This window comes from Gadus chalcogrammus, chromosome 6 (genome assembly GCF_026213295.1).
Source record: "Gadus chalcogrammus isolate NIFS_2021 chromosome 6, NIFS_Gcha_1.0, whole genome shotgun sequence".
NCBI lineage: Eukaryota > Metazoa > Chordata > Actinopteri > Gadiformes > Gadidae > Gadus > Gadus chalcogrammus.
Genome location: NC_079417.1, coordinates 23,232,920 through 23,253,028, shown reverse-complemented (window position 1 = coordinate 23,253,028; position 20,109 = coordinate 23,232,920). Strand labels below are relative to the sequence as shown.

General features: G+C 45.8%; 1 protein-coding gene across 1 annotated transcript; it reads right to left on the bottom strand.

The window, feature by feature from the left end:
• Nucleotides 1-13,556: 13,556 nt before the first annotated feature.
• LOC130384907 (LIM/homeobox protein Lhx6-like) lies at nucleotides 13,557-19,818 on the bottom strand. Its single transcript, XM_056593305.1, has 8 exons — nucleotides 19,786-19,818; nucleotides 18,201-18,356; nucleotides 17,990-18,111; nucleotides 16,529-16,749; nucleotides 15,516-15,616; nucleotides 15,037-15,132; nucleotides 14,101-14,266; nucleotides 13,557-13,639 (listed from the first exon to the last, which is right to left on the bottom strand). Exons 1-8 carry the CDS (start codon nucleotides 19,816-19,818, stop codon nucleotides 13,557-13,559), a joined length of 978 nt encoding a protein of 325 aa, XP_056449280.1.
• Nucleotides 19,819-20,109: the final 291 nt, after the last annotated feature.

Sequence of the window (20,109 nt, the reverse complement as noted above, 5' to 3'; positions counted from 1 at the left end):
GTTGAACACGCGAAGATCCAGAATAGGTCTCATTTCCCCTGACTTCTTGGAAACCAGGAAGTAGCGGGAATAAAAACCTAGGTGAGACTCGTGGGGGGGAACGACAGTGATGGCCCCCTTTACCAAGAGACGTGCCACCTCTGCTGCCAGAGCCGTGCTCGCAGCCGGGTCCCGTAACGTGGTCTCCACCAACCCCATAAAGGGTGGGGGACAACGCTTGAACTGTATGGGATGGCCCCATCTCAACGTGGTGTCCAACCACGATGGCAGAACGCACCGCTCTTGCCAACACGCATAGCGGTTGGAGAGAGGGCGAGCCGACAGCTGAGGAAGACCGTCCAGGAATAACCCGTATTCCTCTGCCCCTACCGCCTTCACACTGCGTGTGAACCATGGGGGGCTCCCCACGAAAGGGAGGAGGCTCAGCGAGCGTAGGAGACGTAAAAACAACGAGCTGTCTAGACGTTGCGCTCGTGCCCGCTGAACAGGGAGCGAGCCGTCCGGCCGCAGCACCTGTGCGCATGCGCTGTCCGCAGGCTGTAGCCACAGCGCGCGGACCCATCTCCTCACCTATAATGTGGGGAACCAGGAGACCGGTACAAGCGGCCGTATCCACGGGCTCGTGCAACGAGTCTCTGATCCGTCCACGAGGCTCCAAGGGACGCCGCTTCTTAGAAGCAGGTGAACCAGAGGCCATGTGAACACGCCGTCCGACCGCCACCCTACAGCCACCGGGCTGAGAGGGGGAAAGAGGCAACATGGAGGAGCGCACCACAAGCGTAGGACGCAGGTGGCCTGGGGAATATCGCTCTTTAGGTACCATGTACTGCCGTTCGGCCGAACGGTCTTTACTCTTTTCTTTAATATGGAAAGAAAAAGTAGGAGCAAGCGTCCGGAACTTCCCGGTCCGTGGCGCTGCTGCTCTCCCCGTGCGCGGCGGCTGCGGCTGCTGCACCGGGGCTGGAGTCGGAGGCGGCCCCATGGAACGCTGGGACCGGCCTAGACCCCGCTTCCTCGCAGCCTGCTGGCGGGAGGAGCCCGTGAGAATCGTCCCGAACCGGGAACGATTCTCACGGACTGACTGCTGGTGCGCGAGCACCTCGGAGAACCTGGGACCAAATAGGCCATCCGGCGCTAGTGGACCCTGGACGAGGCTGGCCCGCTCTCGTTCCGGCACCGCAGTGTGGGAGAGCCATATGACCCTTTGAATCATGGTAGCCCACGCCATATGCCGGCCGGCCGAAACGGCTATCGGCTGGCATAACTGGAGGATGGCGCTGGAAAAGCGGGAAACCGCCAGCCATCTCGCGGCTTCCTCCGGGCCTCCCTGTCAGCCGACAAGGAGACCATGGCAGAGGAGAGCAGGGCGATGTTGTTGACCGCCGCCGCGGATTGAGAGGCACAAACGAACACCCTGTCCGTTAGGCCGACAATCTGCTTCTGGAGGCGGTCGGGGGGCAGCGGCTTTTCGTTAAGGAGCCATCCGGCGCCCGGACAGAGAAGCGCTGCCAGGGGAGGCTCCAGACGAGGGATCCCCCTCGCCTGAGTATCGGCCCACCCCTCCACGTTGGTGAAATCCGTGTAGGATCTTACCGGAGCCTTCAGGGTCGAAGGGTCCTCACCGGCAGCAATAATCAAGTGCTGCAAAGGCGGGAACAAGGGGCACTGGGTAACCCGCCGGGAAAAAGATGGGGTGCGAAAGCACTCGCCCTGCATATCGTCAGATACGGGGGCGAGAGGCGGGGCCGGCATGGGAATCCCTTTGATGGCCGCCGCCTCACCCATGATCTCCCGGAAGAGATCGGTCATCCGGCGCGGACCCTCGTGTTGTATGACGGTGGCGGTTGTAACCCGAGAGCGGGAAAAACCGGACGCCGAGTCGCCGAAGACGTCGTCCAGGGAGGCGTCGATGATGCCATCGTCGACGTCAGGTCCGAATAGGTCGATGGCGTCAGCCATTTCCACCGCAGGGGAAAAGAAGAGATGCCTGGAGAGGATCCCCTCTTCAGGCAGCTCCCGGCAGGCGACACAGGAGACGGGGGCCGCCATAGCAGCCGCGGCGTGGTCGGCGCCGAGGCACCAAAAGCACGCCAAGTGCCCGTCACCCGGTGCCAGGGAGGCGGGACAGGAGGCGCATAGGAGTCCTGAAAAGGACCTAGCTCTAGGAGCGCTCTCAGGTGGCCCTGAAAAGGGCCGTTTGTCCGCGGCCTCGCCCGAGCCGCTGCCACCGGCTTGGGAGATCCGTGTTGAAGTTCTCATCTTCTTAATAGTAGTTCTCAATTTCTCGCTGATAAGCACAAGTGCTGAAAGAAAAGGGAGGATGAGCGACGGTATACACCGCGTTATATAGACACGATACCGTGGGAAATGTGGGCGGTGCCCACGCTGATAGGTGCATAGTTTGAATTTTCAGCGCGCGCAAGCGCGCGCACGGGACAAGCCCATAAGGCGAAGCCTAGACGGCGTAGCCTACATGAAATAGAACACGTATATCTGAGAGCCAACCCAGTCGCCAAAAACATACCTACGTTGACAGTGTACGTTTCGTGAACACTGGATTACGTCACATTTCAACATAAAATAGCGTGTTATACACACACACACACACGCACGCACATGCACAGACACACACACACACAAGCACACACAAGCACACACACGCACGCACAGGCACACAGACACAGACACACACACACACACACACACACACACACACACACACACACACACACACGCACACACGCACACGGTGCATTTCGCTGCTAAAACAACAACAAAAAAATATTCCCTCAAATATTATTACTTTCAAAACGTTGGCCAAAATGGCCAATAATATCTTTTTTTTTGGGATGCTTCTAGGACATTTTGGGTGGATTTTGAACGGTATGTGGGGGGCACGTTTTTTGCAGGACCTGGCAACCCTGCGCTGTTGCCCGAGATCTGGCTCCACCCCGGCGTGGTGCTGTCTCCTGTTGACCTTTTGACCCCAGACTTCTGGGGGAATAGCTGAATCAATTCATTAGTCAATCAGAAGCATGTACATATCTTTCCGGTGGGGTAAGAGGACGAACAAGGTGTCCTTCAACATCTACGCTTCCAGGCGATTGCAACGGTGCCACACATGAGCATATTCGAACATGTTTAATGGTAGTAATTAGCTGTCGAAATTGGAGGCCTTAATCAATACTGAGCAGCTATTGATTTGCTTCCCGATAAAGATTTGTCACAAATGACATGTTATTTAGCATCTACACGTTGAGCTGAGTCCAATGACACCAAGAACGACACTCTAGCTAATGGTAACATGTATTTTACATGGTACACCTAGGTCTAGGACATGATCTCGGTGTAGCAAGAGGCCGAGCTTGATCTCATTGGACTCAGCTTAACGTGTAGATGCTAATTAACATGTAATTTGTCAAAAATCTCCATCGGGAAGCAAATCTATAGCTGGTCATTATTGATAAAGGCCTCCAAAATCGACAGCTAATTACTACCCCGAAACATATTCAAATATGATCATGTGTGGCACTGTTGCAATCGTCTCGAAACGTAGATGTCAAAGGACACCTTGTTTGCTCTGTTGCACCACCGGGAACATATTTTCATACTTCTAATGGATTGATTCATATTTTAAGGTTCTCGGAGTGAGACTTTAAGTGGCTGCAGCAGAAGTGTTGAGACGAAAGATGATATCAAGAGATTTATAGAATATTCCCATTCACATTATGATTCTTCGTCGTAACATCCGACCAAACATCCTTCACATTCACAGAGCGAAGATTATGAAAGTCCAGGCTCAGCAAGTGCTCCATCTCGTTGCACCTGCACCCAGCGGCTCGCTTGCAAGATTTTGGCCTGAAGTTCTTCCCAGACCAACACCCTAGCCATCCAACATGCATATCTGAGAATCAGGCCTCTCTTTAATAATGACAAAAAGTTATGAGAGAAACACACATTAACTTTTTGTTATCTCATAAGCGGCGTGGTGCCGGCTCCTTTTGACCTTTTGACCCCCGACTTCAAAAACGTGGCCACAGGCCAGCTGTGTCTACACACCTTTAGCCACAAATGTACACCTCCATCCCACAAAAAATGGGGACTAGAAACTAACCTCTGTCTTATGTACATTTACTGTACTGTTGGAGGTCACGCCCCTTTGCCGACCTTTTCGAGATAGCTAGGGATGCTAAAATGTTTACACACATTTCCCGGGGCCCCGTGTACGACATATCCGAGATTTGGAGTTCTAGCCCTTAGAGAAAAAAGTTTTCCCAAATGGAGTGTCATTTGGACAAAGCCCCTCAGAAGTGTAGCCTGCAAGACCTAATGGTTCAGAATGTGGTGGAAAAACAGTTTTTGGGATAGGAAGGTCCTACCGGCCTGAAATTTTAATACCTTATTCTAGGGCCTAACTGGGACCTCCGCACCGAAACTTGGCCCGGTCGGACCCCGAGGGGAGGAAGGGGGGGCCCTTCCTGCCCGAGACTTGGCCCGGTCAGACCCCGAGGGCAGGCCCCCCCTTCCTGCCCTCGGGGTCCGACCGGGCCAAGTTTCGGTGCGGGGGTCCCAGTTAGGCCCTAGAATATGGTATTCAAATTTCAGGGCGGTAGGACCTTCCTATCTCAAAAACTTTTTTTCCACCACATTCTGAACCATTAGGTCTCGCAGGCAACACTTCTGAAGGGGCTTTGTCCAAATGACAGTCCATTTTGGAAAACTTTTTTTCTCTATGGGCTAGAACTACAAATCTTGCATATGTCGTTCTCGGGGCCCCGGGAAATGTGTGTCAACATTTTAGCATCCCTAGCTATCTCGAAAAGGCTGGAAAAGGGGCGTGACCTCCAACAGTACAGTCAATGTACATAAGACAGAGGTTAGTTTCTAGGCCCCATTTTTTGCGGGATGGAGGTGTACATTTGTGGCTTAATGTGTGTAGACACCGCTGGCCTGTGGCCACGTCTTTGAAGTCTGGGGTCAAAAGGTCAAAAGGAGCCGGCACCACGCCGCTTATGAGATAACAAAAAGTGAATCTGTATTTCTCTCATTACATTTTGTCATTATTGAAGAGAGGCCTGATTCTCAGATATGCATATTGGACTGTTAGGGTATAGGTCTGGGAAGAACTTCAGGCCAAAATCTTGCAAGCGAGCCGCTGGGTGCAGGTGCAACGAGATGGAGCACTTGCTGAGCCTGGACTTTCATAATCTTCGCTCTGTGAATGTAAAGGATGTTTGGTCGGATGTTACGACGAAGAATCATAATGTGAATGGGAATATTCTATAAATCTCTTGATATCATCTTTCGTCTCAACACTTCTGCTGCAGCCACTTAAAGTCTCACTCCGAGAACCTTAAAATATGAATCAATCCATTAGAAGTATGAAAATATGTTCCCGGTGGTGCAACAGAGCAAACAAGGTGTCCTTTGACATCTACGTTTCGAGACGATTGCAACAGTGCCACACATGATCATATTTGAATATGTTTCGGGGTAGTAATTAGCTGTCGATTTTGGAGGCCTTTATCAATAATGACCAGCTATAGATTTGCTTCCCGATGGAGATTTTTGACAAATTACATGTTAATTAGCATCTACACGTTAAGCTGAGTCCAATGAGATCAAGCTCGGCCTCTTGCTACACCGAGATCATGTCCTAGACCTAGGTGTACCATGTAAAATACATGTTACCATTAGCTAGAGTGTCGTTCTTGGTGTCATTGGACTCAGCTCAACGTGTAGATGCTAAATAACATGTCATTTGTGACAAATCCTTATCGGGAAGCAAATCAATAGCTGCTCAGTATTGATTAAGGCCTCCAAATTCGACAGCTAATTACTACCATTAAACATGTTCGAATATGCTCATGTGTGGCACCGTTGCAATCGCCTGGAAGCGTAGATGTTGAAGGACACCTTGTTCGTCCTCTTACCCCACCGGAAAGATATTTACATGCTTCTGATTGACTAATGAATTGATTCAGCTATTCCCCCAGAAGTCTGGGGTCAAAAGGTCAAAAGGAGACAGCACCACGCCGGGGTGGAGCCAGATCTCGGGCAACAGCGCAGGGTTGCCAGGTCCTGCAAAAAACGTGCCCCCCACATACCGTTCAAAATCCACCCAAAATGTCCTAGAAGCATCCCAAAAAAAAAAGATATTATTGGCCATTTTGGCCAACGTTTTGAAAGTAATAATATTTGAGGGAATATTTTTTTGTTGTTGTTTTAGCAGCGAAATGCACCGTGTGCGTGTGTGCGTGTGTGTGTGTGTGTCTGTGTCTGTGTCTGTGTGTCTGTGCGTGCGTGTGTGTGTGCTTGTGTGTGCTTGTGTGTGTGTGTCTGTGCATGTGCGTGCGTGTGTGTGTGTGTATAACACGCTATTTTATGTTGAAATGCGACGTAATCCAGTGTTCACGAAACGTACACTGTCAACGTAGGTATGTTTTTGGCGACTGGGTTGGCTCTCAGATATACGTGTTTCTAACAAGATGATATCATTAAAAGTTACATAAAGTAACAGTTTAATAACACAAACGCAGGAAGCACGTGAGCTGCTAGTTTAGCGAAAGCAACCTGACGTCGTTGAAACAGGCGAGCGAGCCGATCAACTCCTAATAACTATAAAACTAAAGATCAGACACATTCACTGACTGAAGATTATGCAATTAAAAAGTATATTTCTCGCTAGAAATGTTGTTAGAAACACGTTTAACGGTGAATCGGTCCTAAAATATTGCATTTCCCATTCAGATAATAAAGATTAATAAAGATCATACACATTCACTGACTGAAGATTATGTAAGGAAAATGTACATTTCTCGCTAGAAATGTCATTAGAAACGCGTTTAATGGTGTATCTGTCCTAAAATATTGCATTTCCCATTCAGATAATAAAGATTAATATAAGCTACGCCGTGTTCCGGAGCCGCGGGGGATTCTGGGAATTGGGGTTCTCAGTTGACAAATGGGGCTTTTGTTAACTTGTTTTGTTGTTAGGATTAAGTGGGGTTAATGGGTTCGGGATGTTATGTGGTTGTGTGTTGTTCTATTAACATTGTTCGTGTGTTCATTATTGTCGACACCGTCACCGAGAGTGACGTGACCATCGTTGTCGAGCGTTCAATAAAAACCAACTCTCGTTGTCGAGCGTGCCCCCCCCCTACAAACGTGTCCCCCCCCCCCCCCCCCACAATCGTGTGTCCCCCCCCCCCTCAACAAACGTGTCTCCCCCCCCCCCTCCTCCCCGGTCAACAACAGTCTCCCCCCCCCCCCCCCCTAAACAATCGTGTCCACAATTTGCCGCGAAAGCCGTGAAACCCAAACCCCGAAACCCGCCTCCACAGCGGCACACGTGGATACTGTAGGTATAACACGCTATTTTTTACGTTGAAATGCTACGTATCCAGTGTTCATGGAAACGTACACCACTGACGTTTTTTCTTGGCGACTGGGTTGCACAAGCCTAGTCCTCACGATTTTGTCATAAATGTACATATATTCAATCAGAAGGATTGCAAAAAAATCCTGTTTGATTTGCTCATTCGACACGAATGAGCACAGCATCGAGCAGTGGAAACGTGGGTTTATTTACTATGAAGTTCGTATTTTTAATTGTTGAAATGAAATCAGCGGTGATGAGCTAGTTGTTTTGGTAGCGGCTAAATTAGCATGTCGCGATACCTTGTACAGGGGATCACGTCTGCGCAGAGTATATGCGCAGAGGGTTGAAACAGCGCTTGTCCGATCTGCTCACAAGAAGTTTTCTTTGGCCAGTTAGTGTGATTAAACACGAGTTGTTTAATGTTCACAATGTATCGTTTTTCATGGGGAAAATGAGATGCGTCCCCGGGACGCATGGATAGTGAGTTTAGTGCGTCCTTTCAGATTTTAATGCGTCAGGGACACAGGACGCGTACCTAGCAACATCACTGCATAACAAGAGACCGATCCATTGACAGGGTTCATAAAAAGAGAACATATATTTTACATTTTATCCTGCTGTATATTGGGGGGGACAGGTTAGTATTTTCTCAACATTGGGGGGGACACGACCCCCCCAAAGAATGCGTGGTTACGCCCTTGGGTAGATCCAACTTTTCACGCACGGAATAAAAAAAAAAACGTTCACCATAACTGCAGTGATGATGGTGAACTTAATCTTAAATCCTTTAAACAACTTAAACGAATCCGTTAAGCAAGAAAAAAGAATGGTACTGAAGCAATGCGTTGGACGTCTGCAGGCCAAACCAACCTGAACCTCACCCGCTGCATACCGAACCAACCTGAACCCGACCTGCTGCAGCATCTATTGAGTGCGGTTCACGAAGTCTTCACACACTCATTGGCAGCCGGATCAAAAGGGCTCTTTTCTGATGTGATTCCTTGATTGGTCCTCTTCGAGAACATTGTTTGACGTGTTCATTAGCCCTGAGCCTTTCACTAACCAACGACAGTAAATAAGGAGCAGTATGGAGACACTGTCAGATCATATGGAGATCTGTCCAATAACCGTCGAACTGAAGTGCATAGGGTTGATGCCTAAGCGAACCTGCACTTCAGTATGTGGGGACGCCTCCAGGATAGATTATAAATAATTCTGAAGTGAAATGCTGTAAAACTCCGGCGACCCCCCAAACAAACAGACTTCGTGAGCAGTCGTATTTTTGCATCGTGACTTATATGTCGTGTGATGATTTCATGTCTTAATTTTCGCTTTGTTTTCCTCGCGGCCTGCAATTGTATTCATATGCTACTGAGGAAATGTCACATATCAATTATTATATTTAGCACAAACTAAATATTGGCAAGATCGTTCTGAATTACGAATAAGTAAAACAATAAAAACATGTAATTGGGGTGGGCCCAAACAATGCTCAGTGGTTCACAGTACAATTCCCAGATAGCAAGCACACGTTGGCCCAACTGCGGCATTGTTTGGCGACTGGTTGGAAAGGTTGGCGGTGGAATTCCAACGTTGGGCCACCCTCATGCCAACCTCGGCTTCCGCAGCAGCAAGTGTTGGCGTATGGTTGGAAAGCCGACGTAAAAAATCACGAGTTAGAAGATTAAAAAAAAAGTCACAGGCTGATCAATTCCTATATACATTTTAACTCAGCGCTGTCGAATTAAACATTTCCCTTTACTATTTAGTCGGTCTGAATGTATTTTTTAATCCCCGACTTCCAACGTCAAAACATTGTCGGGCCATCGTTGGCCCGACACGAAGAGTACAACCAATTGGTTGTACTCTTCGTGTCTTCCTATGCATGTTTTAATCCATGACAGTCGTTCTCCAAAGGGCTGGGATATGTGACCAGTGGCCGCAAGGTGGTCAGAATGTAACAAATACAGGTCGATAATTTTGTATCTTGAAAGAAATCGTCTGTTTGATGTTAAAGGCACCCAGTGCAACTTTCGAGGCTTAAAAATAAACATTCAATTTCTAGTCTTTTTTACACGTAGTAAGTTTCAATAACTCCACACCATTACATACCGACATTCAAGCAGCAAAGATGAGACGTCGTTGTGTGGTGAGAACTGATAGAAAATCGATAACAACAACAATGCCGCCATTTTCTTTATTTTTTGTAACCTACAATAAATAAAGCAGGCTTCCAGTCAATGGAAAAATGGCTTCTCCCCACCGGCGATTGTTGTTGTTTACGATTTTCTATCAGTTCTCACCACACAACGACGTCTCATCTTTGCTCCTTGAATGTCGATATGTAATGGTATGGAGTTATTGAAACTTACTACGTGTAAAAAAGACTAGAAATTGAATGTTTATTTTTCATTGAATGTTTACATAAAGTTGCACTGGGTGCCTTTAACTCTACATAGGCCTACACCTACAGCACTTACAACTCAAGCATCCAACCTGAAGCAGTGTTTCAGGCTGCAGCAGGAGCATAAAGAGTGAATCATTGATAAAGTGATGCTTCTAAAGACTAAGAGACCCTTATTATAGTAAACCCAGGACCCAAACTCGTGACCCAGACTAAGAGAACACCATAGGCGTCCATTATCCTGTAGATCCTCCTTTTATTCACTATACGCCCTATTGCTGCAGACTTCAGGACCGTGTGTTGTTGGTTTCTGCTAAATGCCTTGCTGGCCTGTCAGGTCAAACTGCACTTGGGCCTAACATGTAGGCTACTTTGCTTTGAAAGACAAGGGCCTTCTATGTTTCCTTTTTTAATTATAGGGAAGAAGTCAAAACAGTATAAAAAGTATGCATGTAGGCCATTATTATATCCAACGTTTTTTTTATTGGCTCTGTATGATAGTTATGGTCTCATTTCCGGATTCTGTATCCTATACACAACAATGCAGATTTATACTCGGGAAGCAGAGCAGCCCAAGAAAAAACAAAACATTTCCATTTAAGATAAACTTGAGGAGGAAGAGGAGAGCGACGATGTGGAAGGTTCTGTGTTTCAGGTTTTTGTTGACTGTTGGGTGCAGAGGAGGGCGGATCCACATGGAGAATAGTGATGTGAATATGCAGAGACGAGGGGCACCGCTCATTAGCCGAGCGACGCACAAAGGCCTCTGCAATCAGGGGCCTATTCATTAGCATGGGGGGCCGCTTTCATCTGCAACCACTTCAGCCTGCCACTCAGTGGGGAGACGCATTACATTATGACACAACTGGGCGGCTTAACCGCTCAGAGATGCTTAGGCAGCGTGGAAAAACATGGCTAAACGCTGCCTGGAGCGATCCTATCTTGGAGACTTGCATCAGGGAGAAATCTGAGTTTATAGTGTTCTATTGGCAGGTGGCCAACGAGATGTCAGCCTGATAATCATCTCTGGTCTTCAGCGTGATGAAGACGGCCCTTTGTTCTTACATTCCATCTTGCAGAAAACTAGCCTTTTCTCCGTCTGGGATGTGATGTGATTAAAAGATATTGATTAGAACACATTCTGGGATTGCAGGCTGGAGTTTTCAGATGCTGATGACGGGGACAGAGCACAGTACATGTTCTTCATAAAGTCTACTTCAAGTCCTCCAAGACAGGTCTGTCTCTACTGGATGACTAGGGCATTATGATCCGTGCATTATAAGATTATCATATTATCATCATCTTTATTATCAGTGTTATTATGATTTTCTTTATAAAGGATTTTAGATATTCATCGTTCTCTGTCGTCAAAGGCGTATTCATTAACAGGGGCAATCACGGCGCACACACACACACACACATGCCACACACACACACACACACACACACACACACACACATAGATACGCCCACACACAGGCATGGATGCACATACAAACACACACACACACACACACACACACACACACACACACACACACACACACACACACACACACACACACACACACACACACACACACACACATACATAAACCTGGCAGAATCAAAGATCTACTCATCTCTAATCAGGATCCATTGTGTTGGTTTCTCAGTGTGTTCAGCAAGATTTCTGTTGTCACCAGGAACATAGAAGCTCTGGGTTAACTTTGTTTCTTACATTCCTTTTCTTCCTCCTCTTCCTCTTTCTCTACTTCTTCTTCTTCTTTTTCTTCTTCTTCTCAGTGAATCTCCATTGTGTTTCCTCCCTGATGTCAACGTTCACATCTGTTCAACCAGCCTCACTAACCCGACGCCAGAGAAGGGTTTAAAACCTTGATCAAATCCTAAAAATAGGTTACACAGCAATTATCTGTGCTTGGTATCTGTATTCAAACAGTTTATATAGTATTATAGATAATGATATTCCACATATTCAATTTATATAAAAATAATAGTGTGAGATAGCATTTAAAATCAGGAGATTTATAATTGCAATTATAATGTCTGCTAACTGTTGGTTTGAAGAAGACTTATGTGACTGTTTTACAAACTGAACATTGGATAAATAAAACATTATCTAATGTTTATTACATATTTACGGACATACATTAGCTTAAACTATTTCTTTGTCCGAGGTTTTAACTTGCGTAATGACTGCAAAGAAAATATCAAAATGAAACATGAGGAAGAAATTTAACACAAGAACATGAACAAAATACAATGATAACATAACCATATGTAGGTAGAAGCCCATAGAATCCACCACAGCTCCAACATCAAAACCCAACGTGATATGTGAACGTAAAGAACATGACTAAAGCACAGGATATTTCTACCAAGAGGGCCCTCCACATTGAGTCAGGTTTTGAGGAAATCTCTAAAATGAACCTGTAGAGCTTTGCTCTCCTGGATCTTTAACAAAAACACACAGTGGGCACTTAAAAGCCACCCATCAATGGTAAAACCTGAGAGTACTGTGTGTTAAAAGGCCCAATGAAAGCCTCAAAATGACCAAATCAATAGCTTAGCACTGCTAAGTGAAGCCTCCTTTATGGTGAACGCCACCATCCCCATTGATTCTGTGGTGAAGTGTGGAGAGTCAATTGGAGGAAACCTGTGGGTTTATCACCAATATTGCTCATAATGATCAGTTATTAGAGCCTGGCACCTTAAAGCTGACCTATAGATTTCATCCTATAATATGTTTCAAATGTTCAGTCTTTGTTGTGTTATTCAATCTTGGCCCCTCTCTCTCGCTGTGTATTCTTCTTTGTTTGGCTGCTATTTTCACACACATGCATGTGAGTGAGGGAGTGCTAGATAGAGGGAGTGAGATTTAGTTAGGATCTCTCTCGCTCACTTACACAGACACACACACACGCAGGCAAGCACACACGTACTGTGTCAAACTGTGAAAAAACCCATACACCAACCCAACCAACACACCAACCCAACCCACACACACCAACCCAACCGACACACACCAACCCAACCCGCACACATACACATCAAGTTTTTGATAATCAACCCTCTCTTTTTGATTACATCCATTCAGATAATATATTTTATTAAATCGGATGAGTATTTACAACGTACAGCCATGAACTATTCCACTTCAAGATATATTTAAAAGTGCTGTTTGTGTAGGTTCTTTCGAAATAAATAAGAAGTTTTCATTTTTTGCACGACAATACAATCACAGGTATCACAAACTGAATACTTATTCATCAAAACAAATAGAATTTTTTTTGAGGTGTACACTTTAAGACTGAATCAATCCTCAAACCCAAAGTTCTTACTGGAATGCCTTGAATGTGGAATATGCGAGGGAATAAATCCAGCTGGTCCTATGTGTCTAGTCCACTTAAAATGAGACGAGGATGAGTGGTACATCAACCAACAGACAGCGTCCTGTTCTTGTTCCTTATCCACAGGCTACACTGAGGCCAGACAGAGCATCAGTTTTTCCATCTCGTCTTTTGGGTCGGATCATGGAACCAAATAGCTGGCTTTGCAGCAGTCTCTTATTAATGACAAATCCAAGACATATTAAATAGATTGATGCCTTAGTCCCAGCTTGGTATTCGGTAAGCTTCTGTGTGGATCGCTTCATTTCCGTCCAGGGGTACGGGGCTCACAAGCCAGGGGGCTTTGAGATGGAATGTCCCGGGGATTCTTCCACAAAATGGAGAAGCGTCAGGGCAGAGGGTGGAGGTGGGGGGATGGAGGTCAGCGACTGACTGGAAGCTGTGGAAGAGGCATGGCTGGGTGCCCCAAGTGGCTAGGGGCAGTTAACACCGAGAAGGGATGGCCTGCCAACACAGAAGACACAACCCACCACAACAGTACTGCAATCATGTTTCACATCTCTAGTGAACAGGCAAATCTCCCCAACATTCAGAAGAAAAGAACCGTTGGGCACGAGGATTTAGGAATGTAGGTGAAGAACGCATCGCAGTTATAGAAATAATTCTTCTTAAACCAAAATGTAAACACTAACAGGACTGCTGTTGATTCATGAAAATTGAATACTTTCAAAAACAGATCCAAAATTAGCCCTTTTCTTTCACTTTTATTCATAAAAAAGGAATCAAATAAATGAATACATATACAGAAATAAAATGTTTGGCAAATTGTGGCAGAATAACCTTACCTAACCTGACCACATTATATATCACAATACATTATAGCCGGTATAGCCGTTAGCCGGTATAAATCGGTAAGCTATGAATGTTATTCCAGCGTGTGGAGGTTTGAAGATGTTGAGACCTACTGTCCAGGTAGCCGTGCAGGGCCAGCAGGTGGGGCCGGTCGGGCCCCGAAAAGGAGGAGTAGTGCAGCTCGTCCTGGAGTGACGGGGCCATGCGGCCCATGGGAGGGTAGCCGTTGTTCTGGGGGGGGTGCTTTTTGTGCCGCGCTCGACAGTTCTGGAACCAAACCTGGGGGCCAGGGGGGGGGCGTTAGGACCAGGTGTCAGTACGACAGTACGGCTGCAACACTTCATGGATTAGCTCATCCACAGAATTATAACATTTATAAAGTACAAATATTTACACGCAAACATTTTCTGCGTAATGCTTCACAAAATGAAAATCTTGGTTCATGCATCTTTATTAAATGAATGCTTCGTTTTTTTTTCCTGCTTGCCGGATAAAGCAAAGACATTTAAAACATCACTTTAGACACTGGTAATTTGGGATGGCCTTTGCTATTATTTATGGCATTTTATAGACTAAATTATTACTTTATTAATCTGGAAAAAACGTTTGCATAATTGTTAGTTGCAGCCTGATAGATAAATGTATAAACAGTTATGTTTAGCCCTATTTGGTCATTTAGCAGGTACTTTTATCCAAAGCAAATGGCCTTTCTATGAATTCCGATTGAGGACATTAAGGAGCAGGAGGGGACATGGGTCCCCATTCGGACCTTTTGGTGACCCAATTTCTATGTGTCACATTTCTCTTAACTCTCCCGCTGCCCCCATTTGAATCTCAGGCAGAACCGAGTGGGGTCCCGACCCCATGGGAACCACTGAGGTATGGGGTGTCATCTCCTTGAGCGTACCTGGTTTACTTAAATATGGTGCAGAGATCAAGGATCAGAGCCACTTCCTTGCGGTTGGGACTTTGGTCAAGCCCCACAATCACCCCACTTTACATAGAGTGTGTTTGTGGGTTTGGTCAGAGTAAGCTCTAACTGCCTGTACCTGAATGACACGTCTGCTGAGACCTGTCATCTCGGCCAGCTTCTGCAACGTCTGGGCATCAGGGTTGTTGTCCTGGGAGAACTGGGTCTGCATCACCTGCAGGGAGACGCTGGCGTCAGTCATGAGCAGGATGCCGTCAACAAGAGTGAGTGGTGCTGATGGGGGACACCATGGGGACAGGATAAGGTGCTCTGCATCGGGTCACTGTGTTGGACAGACAGCTCACACAAACACAGACAATGGACACGCACACATACACACACGCGCACACACACACACACACACACACACACACACACACACACACACACACACACACACACACACACACACACACACACACACACACACACACACACACACTTACTCACTCAAACACCCACAAACATACACAAACATATTCAGGCAGACACACAGCATGACCCAAATGCTATAGAAGAAGCAAAGACAACACGACCATGGTGGTGGCCGGACTCTACCTGAAGCTGCTCTGCGGTGAAGGAGGTCCGAGCCCGCTTGGCTGGCTTCGGTTGGCCGTCCTGGTCGGACGGTAGCGCCCCCTCCAGGGTCAGCCCGGTGCCTGCAGGGGAAGACCGTAACAGTCAACCCAGTCTCACGGAAATACGTGACACTGTCACGTCATTTAATCTATTCATTCGTGATCTGGGACACGGAATTTCAATTTTTTTTGTGCCAAAAGCACAAATTTCTAACAATATGACAGCTTGACAACTTTTGGCATCCCGTTTCTACTTTCACCTTTGATTCTGGGAAATTGTGACAATTCACAGATATATTTAATGCAGGTGCGCTGCTCTGTAGGCAAACCGCAACGGATAAAAAGGTATCTGCTTCATCTCTTCTTTTTCGAATGAGTTTGAAATTTGTGCTTTTGGCACGAAATAAATTGAAATTACGTGTCCCAGATCACGAATGTATAGATTAAATGACGTGACGTGACAGTGTCACATAGACATATTTCAGTGAGACCGGGTTGTAACAGTGAACGCACCTTAACACCACGGTTCACCATCCTGAGCTCTTATCTGGTCTAGTAGAGTAGAACCCTTCACATGACATAAAAGGTCTGCCTCGTTGATTTCGTTTAATAGAATGGAATGGAAAGTAATAGAATTGTGTATTTACTATGTTCTTGATTATAGATTCACGCTTAAGCTGCTCTGGTTTTAGTCTCTCGTTTAGTAGAAATGTATTGGGAATAATGATTGCCAAATTCATTTCCTCCAGGATCAATAAATGAATCTATATCTAAATATTTCTCAAATTTGTGTTTGTATTGTGTCTGTGTGCGTGCGTGCGTGCGTGGCGCGCGTGTGTGTGTGTGTGTGTGTGTGTGTGTGTGTGTGTGTGTGTGTGTGTGTGTGTGTGTGTGTGTGTGTGTGTGTGTGTGTGTGTGTGTGTGTGTGTGTGTGTGTGTGTGTGAACTACACACACAAATGTGTGTGTAAATGTGTTTGTGACCCTGACGGACCGTTCTCGGCGGCCCTGCGGAGGTTCTCCAGCATTATGTCGTAGTGGCTGCGACACAGCACCCTGCCCTCCACGAGGCCGAACTCCTCCCCCGTAGACAGCTGCCTCTTGCACGAGAAGCAGGCGAAGCACGCCAGGTGGTACACGCTACCCCGCGCGCGCCGCACCCAGTCGCTGGCGAACACCTGGCGGCCGCACTGGGCACACTGGGCCCCGAACCTACTGGAGATACAACACCACCCGCAGGGGGTTAGTGGTCAGGCTCCATCGAGATCCGAGTCTTGAGGGGTTCTGTTGTTTAGTCAGAGTAGTACATTTTATCAGATGGGTGGTTTACTTCTTCTCAAACAATTCACTGAATCACAATTGGATTGAAAAAATAAATTGGAAGGGCCCATAATAACGAACATGCAATGAGAAATGTAATTCTACTCGTATGTTATAAATATTTTCTGTAGGCTTAGAGTTGCAGAAATGTTTTAGGACTAATCGGTTCGTGTAAAACCAGCAAGACCAAAACTTTGAACTTAGAAATTAGAAAACAAATTACATTTTCGAGTAAGCGGTCAACATTGGCCCATGGTCAGTTTGCCCCACGTTACTCAGCCATTCTGCTCATTGGGAACCTAAAGCGCTCAAGGCGTTGGGCGCTCTAGTTTGGGGCCGTAAACACGATCTGAATGAATACGTTAGCCTCCCTTTTTAATTAAGAGATTTCTGAAATAATTCTAACCTAACCTGAACAATCAAAATAAATTCAAAATGATTTTGCCTCGATTGAACCATTTTTCTATCAAGGTCTCTCGTCAATCCTCAGCAAACAGGCCTAACACCAACGAAATGAGGAAACGGCTCATAGGCCTAGGATTTATTTTAATAACTTAACAATAATAACAAGACTCACCGTAAATGAATAAATGGCTTTAAAACTATTAAAAGAAGAAGTCTTGATGTAAAAACGTTTTCGTAATTCGATTATAATTTGGGTTTTACATAGTCCAACGTCAAGACTATAATTTATGAACTATTGGGCTATGCATAGGCCTATTTCGTTTTTTTGCATTGCTCTATTATTGCGCGGTCCATTCAGCAAATCAGCAAACCCGTATTTTGGCCAACAAGTTTGTGAATAAATATATATATATAACCAACATCATTAATGGTTCTTTTAGACTAAACGGATGACTGACTAATGGATGATTTTGTATTGTTTATTTTCAGGGTCTCTGCATTAGGCCTCCTGCCATCGGCTGATAAAAAATGTCTTCGACCTGAGAATTATTGTTATAACATTACAGGCCAATGAGCTAGAATTCATACAATTATCTATAAGATATTTTGTAAGCTTTTTTTTCTTTTGCAATTTAACGTCAGAAACGAATGTTGGGAAAATCTATCATGTCGACCTTAAATCGGCCCTAACGAGAAGAAGACATGCAATGTCAAAACCGAAGGTCAGTACCTAAAGTAGTCCAGTTTGCAGAAGATCTCCTTGTTCTTGATGTAGCAGCTGCTGCTCTGCCGCAGAGACGCGCTGCACACCGAGCACTGCAGGCAGCCGGCGTGCCAGTGGAGGTCGTTCACCTGACGCACAACAACGCATAACACAAATCAGTTAAAAAATTATGCAGTCGCCTGCCTGTCAGTTTGTGTTACTGAGGGGTTTACTTTACCTTTAGTAGATACCGGTCGGTGATGTCCATCCCGCAGCTCGCGCACTGGTTCTTCACCGACGGCCGCGCGGGCGGAAAGGCCGGCGGAGGAGAACGTGCGCACGGCGCCGCCGCCGGGCTCGAGGCGCTCCGCTCCTGCTTCACCTCCGAGTCAGACTGGGGAAGAGTTCATTCACAGTGTAAATGCTATTCGGATCGTAAGGATTATTTTGACTTTTAGAAAATTCATGAATATGATTTTCATTTCCATTATTTATTATAGGCCTATACGTTGTTATTATCATAAGTATAATTATTATTGTTGTTACTTTAGTAAGAGTCCTGTTAGTATTTATTGTGTTATAATTATTACGTTACTATCTAGTTCGAATTCTACCGACGATACAGATAATAATAGAAAGTAACAGATAATACAAAATATATTTAAAAAAAACACTAAAAAAAAACAGTAGTCCGAGTGGCGTCCCTTCTGTAACGCCAATGTGAAGTAATGATGAAGAGTCTGGATTTAAATAGAATCCACTAAAGTACAGAAGAAAGTCAACAGTCAACATTACAAAGCAGCCAAGTTTCTAGGATGGTGACTGTGGACTCACCATGTCGGCTCTTCGGTCCTATCTGGAGAGGAGATGGAGCCGCGCGCTGTGCTCCGCGTTACGCATGGTGCCTCCGACCCGCGGCTATATCCGCCTCACGCACCGGGGAACGGCGGCTCCTGCATTTAACCGCTGGCAACAAAAGATAATTTTGAAGCAATTAGAAAAAAATATGATCGATTCTGCCTCTTGTGCGCTACTTCATATTTCCTATGCAATCAAACACAGTGAAAAGATGCATTACCTGCAATTAGCGGGAGCTTGAGTTCCTCTGGATGAGAGGCAAAGCGTGGAGTGTCAATTTCAGCTGTCAATCATGAGAAGGCAGCGGGCCACCGGCAGAATGGCACATTCTAATTTCAATAGCCGTATAATCGAAAATCGAAAATCCCCTAAGTGAAGAGTTTAATGTGAGATCGGTCAATTCATAAGAGACAATGGCCATGAGTTGCAGCTGATCTCGAAACATAAAAGATCCTGATTGTCTGGCTGCTGATCGGCCACTCGAAGCTCCTCGGTGATTACACTCGTATTCAAAAACCGCCAGAATGTGCGTCTGGGTGGGACTCAGAGCACGTGTTGTCCTTCATCTCAACCAAATGATCAGGGATATTCGAGGTTATGTTAATTGACACCAAAATATGAGATCACTTTAATTAAAGAACGGACTCATCCAAGAACACGTTTTACGCACAATTTGTCCTCAAGGTAAAGAAAAGCCCATCCGTTCTGATAAGCAAACTAAAAAGAAGAGCTCCATAAAAAGTGAATTCACCACCGCTGCATATTGTCTGCAGAGACAATGCAAACTGCTCCCCGTTATGTTGGTTGAACCTCTGTGCCGATGTGGTTGTTTTCACCATACAATCCCAGTTTGGTTCTGTTCGATCAGAATTCTTGTTGTAGCCTATTAAAGAGTAGGCCTATATTTTTGCGAAGTCGTGTCTTGAAAATGACAGCCCTATTTCAGAGCCGTTCTGTTGATGTACAGCAGCGTAGTTCGAGTTGTACTTCCCTGACATCCACTGCTCCACTCCGCCTCAAAGGAAAGTTTACACCCAGTTCTGTTCGGTGAGGATGTGACACAGCCCCACGGATCAGGGTTTAGAATGAGTACAATGTTCAGGCTTGAACGGAAAAAACACGCGGTGGACTCAAATTCGCAGTTTGATATATATATATATAGGCCTATATATGATTAAAATAATTAATCGCGATTAATCACATTAATGTCATAGTCACGATTCACAAATGTTTTTTCGATGCTAAATATCCCTTGATTTCTTCGTCCCATTAATTGTTCTCATTTGAAT